General features: G+C 33.9%; 2 protein-coding genes across 2 annotated transcripts; one reads left to right on the top strand and one right to left on the bottom strand.

Moving 5' to 3' along the window:
- The first annotated feature begins 3275 nt into the window (after positions 1-3275).
- LOC140779396 (auxin-induced protein 15A-like) lies at positions 3276-3638 on the top strand. The gene has a single exon (XM_073124429.1). It carries the CDS (start codon positions 3276-3278, stop codon positions 3636-3638), a length of 363 nt encoding a protein of 120 aa, XP_072980530.1.
- Positions 3639-4795: 1157 nt separating this feature from the next.
- Positions 4796-5374, bottom strand: LOC140779312 (auxin-induced protein 6B-like). The gene has a single exon (XM_073124330.1). It carries the CDS (start codon positions 5372-5374, stop codon positions 4931-4933), a length of 444 nt encoding a protein of 147 aa, XP_072980431.1. The 3' UTR covers positions 4796-4930.
- Positions 5375-7007: the final 1633 nt, after the last annotated feature.

Below are 7007 nucleotides of genomic sequence, written 5' to 3' on the forward strand. Positions count from 1 at the left end.
TGCAGGAGAGTTACACGTGGATTAACCTGATTATATAGCCTCCACCATAGGACAAGTGTTTGCTGGGGTTTCTCTACCTTACGATTAACATAAATTCAAGAGATTACGGGTTCGAATCCCATCCTAAACATGAAGCTTAGTCTTAATTCTTTTAAAAATAAATTTAATTATATAAAAATATATTTAATTACTGAACCAGTTGAAAACAAACAAGACCTTACGGTTTCATATAGTGCTCAAATTATATTATTTAATTTAAATATTGATTTATTTATTTATTACTGCCCAAAATATCTTGCATGCAATAAGGACAAAATATGAGGACATGGTCCTTATTTCTAGTGAGACCTAAAATATTCTAAAATGATATGCAAATAAGAAAGAAAAATAAAATAAGCCAAATTAAACTTAATGATATTCAAGTAAGAGATAAAAGTAAAATCACACAACTAGACCTCTCTTCAAATAGAAACTATAGAACACAATAGAATTTAATGCAAATTATCATCACATTGTTATAATGTAAAAGCTTTGAGTTTTCAATTTTTATAATAGAACTATATATAAACAAACTAAATTACAGATGTAAGATGTATATTTATTATGCAATTTCGTTATGACTTTATGAATTTCCGCAAGTTCGTTAACATCACACTATCAAAGAAATGAATTTGAGAAAAATAAAATTTTATAATACTTATTTATACTGAGGATCTAGAAATGAAGCGACAATTAATATAAGATTGCATTGTTGCTGATATTTGTCTAATTTCTCTTTTATTTATCTTGCCTTAGAAAGAATAAAATTTATTAAAATTTTGCATAGTTATTTAATTTGTAATTGAATAGCATAGAATTCTATGAAAAATAAGTCAACAGTTGAGTATAAAGTTCTAAACATTCGATGTCAACTTCGTTTTGTTTGCTCTATCACCATTAGCAATACTATTATTAATGTCATATTGAATTGATACACTTGTAGATGATATTGCACTCGGACATTAAATATTACATGATTCATATACAATTTCAAACTATGCAACACTTATTCTAGAGAAAGTCTAAAATTTGCATGGATCATAAATAAAAATAGAATATGTTCCAAAATAAAATAACTTACATAATTCTTAGATGGAATAACCGATGCACCAAAAATAAAAAAAAAGAATTGATAGATGACCTAGATGTCAAACTTATCACATTGCACTCCTAAATATAGACATTAAAAATTACATAGTTTATATGCAATTTAGACATTCTAGAAATTAATTTACAAAAAATTTAAAAGTTATATAGATCATGTGAAATGTAATTTATGGAAACTTTATTGAGAAATTATTTGACAAGAAAATACCAATAAAGAGAAAAAGAAAGGCTTGCAGAGTTCTTAGATATATGGATATACTTCCCAAACTCAGGTGCAAGATAGAGGCAGCGTCCGGTTGGTGAAGACTAAAAAGATCAAAGGCAATATCTAATGAAGAGGCTATTGGTGAGTGAAAAAAAGGAAGAGAGTTAGTAGGTGCGATATTGGAAGGGAAGTGGAAGAGGTTGAAGGCAGTGTCTAGTGGGTGAAGACTGAATAAAGAGTGAAACAGTGAAGGCCCTTAGGGTTTCCTAGTGTCTTGACATGAAGATTTGAGATGAAAAGAGAACGAGGGAGTGAGGGAATGACACTATGAAGGTTATGTATATATAACATGTTACGTTAGACAATGTTGTAAGTATAATAATGCATCAAGGTGAAGGGCACAAGAAAAATAATAAAAATGAGCAAAAACCATCAAGTCAATTTTGATTTTGTTGTGATTCGATAGTTAAATAAATGGTCATATGAAACATCGAAGGCTGAATGTTCGAAAATTACCAACCTACAAAAAAAAGAAAAAGAAAAAAAAGAATAGTATATAGAGAGCTACAATAGGGAATTAGATAGGCAATAGCCTAAGGAGGACTCAATGGAAAAGAAGCGCTTCAAAAGCTCATCTACAAAAAAAGAACATATTAGTGCTCGACAATAGCCAATGAACTCCTTAACAATGATGCCATAATAGATTACAATAATAGCTGGTTTTGAGTCCACCAAGCAATGTGGGCGATTGCGAAAGCGAAATGTAGAGGGAGGAGGATGAAGGAGGAATCAGATGATGGCGAAGGAAAAGAGGAAAAGATTAAATATTGGAATGGCCAAAAATAGGGAAGAAATAAAGGAAGTGAGAGAATGAGTGTAAAAAAAAATACTAAAAAAATCTCTCTAAGATGAAGAATGACCTCTCACCTCTCCTAGCCATATAGGCTAAAAGAAGAGAAGGGAGGAAAATGCCAGTGACAGATAGCATTCTCTAGAAAAAGAAAAAAAAATTGCGACCGAAACATTCTTAAAGCTAGAGTTAACCTCAATTTGAAATGTAATATTGATATCAACTCACTTCAGGTAATAAATGAATTACTTAGGTTAATTATATCAAACTTGTGTTTCTCTTATATTTGTTAAAGATTTTTTTGTGTTTTCATATCAAGTTTAATGTTCTACTATCAAACTGCTTATATTTTACCAAACCTCTTATGATCAACATGTTAGTTTCTTTGTATTATTTTAACCCTTATTACATAGGAATTAAGATATCATACTTCTTGGTAGTATTATAGAAAATGTAGCACTACTCTTTATTCTTACAAAACCTTAAATGTATAAGAGAAATTTTGTTTTAAATTTAAAAAAAAAACATTGAGTATGAGAAGATATACAAAGAAAAGGAGTCATCCACAAAAAATTGATCAGTTCCATGCCAATTGATCCAACCAGGTACAGACCAAGGAACACCTTAAACCATTCAAAAAGAAAAGCTTAAGTAACACGTACGCAGTCTGTCCTCTTGGCTTCATTTGTTAAGCGAGGTATCCATACTCTCATCTATAATTAAACTATATAGTCAGAATATTTCTTATCAACAGCTAAACAAATAAGACTTTCCTAATTATAGGAACTTCCACGAGGCATTTGTACTGGACCCAACAAATAGGGAGGACCATTTCCTTGGTCAAATCCCTCACTGCTCCATTCTCCCAAGAATGGCAAGAAAAAAAGAAAACTAAGGCATCGATCTCTCCTTTGCCTCTTGCCTCCTTCGACGACATTTAATGTTGTCATTGGATCATTGGACATCGAACCATTTCAGGTAATTCTTGCATATAAAATTCTCTTTCATTCATCATTATTATTATTGTTATTATTATTATTACTACTACTCCTAATATTATTTTGGTAGACTCAAATGGGCTACCTCCGGGGTCCTAAAATTCCGATATTTACATCGAAGTTGTTGAAGAGGAGAGAGGATTCATTTGGCGAGCATTTGAGGGCTTCACTATTGGATGAGGAGGCAACAGAGATGGTCGTGCCAAAGGGCTACTTGGCGGTGTACGTCGGGCCTGAGTTGAAGCGTTTTGTGATACCGATGTCATATCTTTGCCTCCCGGCATTTAAGGCGATAATGGAGGAGGTGGCGGAGGAGTTTGGTTTCGAGCAGACTGGCGGTCTACAGATCCCGTGCAACGAGGAGGACTTCAAAGAGATCCTAAAGCTCTTGAAGATGTCCACATCCGGGAAGAAGAAGAAGAAGAAGAATAGGAAATGAAGAATAAATTTGTTGAGCTCTTATATATGTCATAATTCATTGATTGTTCCACGTGTAGATCTTCCATGGAATAAGACTCATCATTAATTCACAAATTGTGGGATCATCAAGAGATCCCTTTGATTGGATTATGATGCACTGGCTACATGATCATGTCATCAATCTTTTACCTACATTCTGCTCTTCAAATTTAGAAGCTTAGAGGGAAAAACTATTTGGCCAGTTCGGATTTTCGTGATACACAAAACTATTTGATGAAACAAATGCCCTAAATTTTGTGAAGAGTTGCATTAGTTTGATCAATATGAGGGAAATTGATGAAAGAAAAATTATTATCATTTACACACTACCTTATAAGTATTTATTATATAACTTCTATATTTTGGGTTTATTGCCCCATAAATAATCTCAACTCTAGTCTAATTCTCCAATGAGATTATTATTAATTATAAGTTGATGTGAAGTAGGAGAAGAGAAGAGATGAGAAATGTTAGGAGAAACTGGAAAACAGTAAGATGAGGATTAAGCGGAGAGATTAGGTTGCATTGAGGAAGAAAATGATGAGTTGGCTTAAAAGAGATGATGTGGCCTTTAACTTAAATTAATTGCTTACTTAGTGGTATAAGTATTACTTTACACCTATAATTAAGTTAGCTAATGTATGTGTTTACTTTCTGTTAAGAGAATGTTATTCTTGAGGCATAAAATTCAAAATACAAAATTGAATAATAAATGCCTATAATATAAAGTATAAATGAGAATAAATTTAAACATCAAATGCCTTGATTTTTCTTTTATCTTCACTGGTTGCAATTAATGCTCTAGCTGCTATATATACAGACAGGGGTAGTCTAGGATATAATCAGTCTATATCTGAGCTGAGATGAGGAAAGCACCAGAGTTCTGAAATAAGATTAATTCACCCATTGATTTAGCCATCAATCTCAGGATAAGTTTCTGGGAATGTTGCTGTTCCAATTCATGGGCTTCTTACAAGCATGATCAAAACAAACTCATTGTTTGTAAGCTTCACTCTTTGGTTCATTTTTTGCACATCTTTTCCCTTTTCCAATCGAAGAATATGGCCTAAGGCATTGCAGATTTCTCACTACAAAGGAATCACATAACTGAACTAATTGTAAGTCCACAACAAAAAAAATTAGTCCTCTTTTATGTTACATTATAAGCAACAACAAGAACATCAAGACCACGCAGGGAAACAAAAAGGAATCGTTGAGAGCATTCCATTTGATCACATTCTGTAAAAAAATGGAAGTAAACATTACAAAGGGTCATCTGCACATTGGCTTCTGAGGGTGGTGTGGTTGACCCATCTCAGCCTCCGAGGAGCAGTAGCAGAAGACCTCCTTCTTCTTCCCCGCCACCTTAAGTATGCTCTCAAACACAGACACCTCACATGGAATCCTTAGAACACCCTCATGCTGGAATCCAAACTCCTCCTCTGCTTCTCTCAGCAGATCTGCAAATGCCCAGTGACCCAAGTACTCAGTCGGGATCACGAAGCGTTTCATCTCCTCGCCGACGCAGACGGCGAAGAATCCTTTAGGCACCTCCTTAGAGAGCTGTGAGGCATCAGAGAAGGAGAGGGTCCTCTTGAAGAACTTACTACTCTTGCTGCTGCTCTTTGGTGCAACTGCAAGCTTCTTCCACTTCTTTAGCATCTGCTGCAGCCTCACTATCTCTGCTATCTTGTTGCTGGCCTTCCTTGGATCCATCGACTGCTCTATATGATGCCGAGGAAATGCTTGAAGGAGGAAGTACGCAGAGATTAAGTATTTATAGAAGCTGGTCTATATTATAATCATCTTCCTGGGTCTTCTACAAGAGTTCTATGAGTAAAAAAAAAATGAACATTGTTTTCTCTTCTCAATATTTCAACTTGTACTAAAGATGATTTAAAAAATGGTTGGGTGTTTCTTGGTTTGTGTGATTTTTTTTGGGGTGGGGGGAGGTAAGGTTGTTTGAGTTCTCCATACAAGTAGACCAAACTTTTCTTTTTCCACTACCCAATTGGCAAATCTGAGATCTGCCAAGTTGCCTGTTTTCATCTTGTAAATGTGCTGTTATTTGACTCAGATTGGCATAATGCCATAAAGTTCTCCAGTTTACCATTATTTTTGTAAATCCTCCATTGTTTCAAATGGAAATTACTTCCTTCCACGATGTGTGCTTTGTTTCATACTGCCAACAAGCAAAACAATGGGCATTCTGCTAAGTTAATTTAATTCAAAATTCTGCAACACATATGGTTGAAGTCCTCAACTTGCATTTGTATTAGTCAATAATATCAGCAATGCTTGTCTTTTGTTTTCCGTCTATATACTATTATTATTCTACTGCCAAGTTTCTCTTTCCTATTCTATCTTCATCTGTAAGAACATGGCATATGTAACATAGAACATATATCTACTTATATTTACTTTAATCCCATTTGTGTTTCTGAAAAAAAAAGAAAAGAAAACAAAGCAATTACATCATAAGGGGAAGTGATTGAAGTTACTGGAATCTATCAATTGCTAGAGAAAGCCTGAATAGTTTATGAAAGATTATATAAACTTTTCATTAAGAAAAGATGATCTAAGAACAAACCTTTTGGAGAAAAGAATGTGGAAATCATAAAGATTCCATCAACAGACTAATTGAAACAACCAAATACTTAATGATCCATTTGAATGATCAATCAAACCTTGCTATTTAGTAGCACAGCCATATGATTGATTTCAAAAATATGTCTATAAAGAAAGCAGTCAGTACAGCAATTTTCATATCCTCACCTGCAATCACTCAAAATTAGTACATTTTTATACAACTCGAATAATTATGCAGCGAATTAAAGAATATGAAGTTGTTAGGTAGTGTTCATACTGGACAAGACCTATTTTAATTAGCAGTTAGCACCAGCAAATTGTTTTTTAAAGTGGCTATAATGCAAACACTTAAGTACTTAGTTAAACACGGGTATCAGCACGGAGAATTGTTCGATTAGGTGTACGGGTCGAAAAACTATTTTGTTAATCTTAGTGATGGATAGTTTACTTAATATTCTCCCAAGTTGGAAGATCTCATCAGAGGCATGTGAAACTTTCATGGATACTGAGAGTATTGTCTGAGGCTTATGAGTATTATAAGAGGTTTTACCTTGGCATTAAGTACAGCAAAGGACACCAAACTTTACTATTAACCTTGAAGCACTACACAAGAATATTCCCTACATTTCATGGCTTTGATCTCTTCTCTATTTCCTTCTTCTCTTGCTGATTGTGTTTAATGGCATTGCATTGTTCTGCCAGGGAGTTATTGCAGTTGCACATGCCTTAGTAAAGAAAGACTAGCTCTGGCCTTCTCTCT

Source organism: Typha angustifolia, chromosome 15 (assembly GCF_048772165.1).
Source record: "Typha angustifolia cultivar Huaian chromosome 15, ASM4877216v1, whole genome shotgun sequence".
Lineage (NCBI taxonomy): Eukaryota > Viridiplantae > Streptophyta > Magnoliopsida > Poales > Typhaceae > Typha > Typha angustifolia.

What these genes read in the sequence shown, in the direction of transcription:
- LOC140779396 (XM_073124429.1), top strand. Translation starts at nt 3,276, where the DNA reads ATGGGCTACCTCCGGGGTCCTAAAATTCCGATATTTACATCGAAGTTG.
- LOC140779312 (XM_073124330.1), bottom strand. Translation starts at nt 5,374, where the DNA reads ATGGATCCAAGGAAGGCCAGCAACAAGATAGCAGAGATAGTGAGGCTG.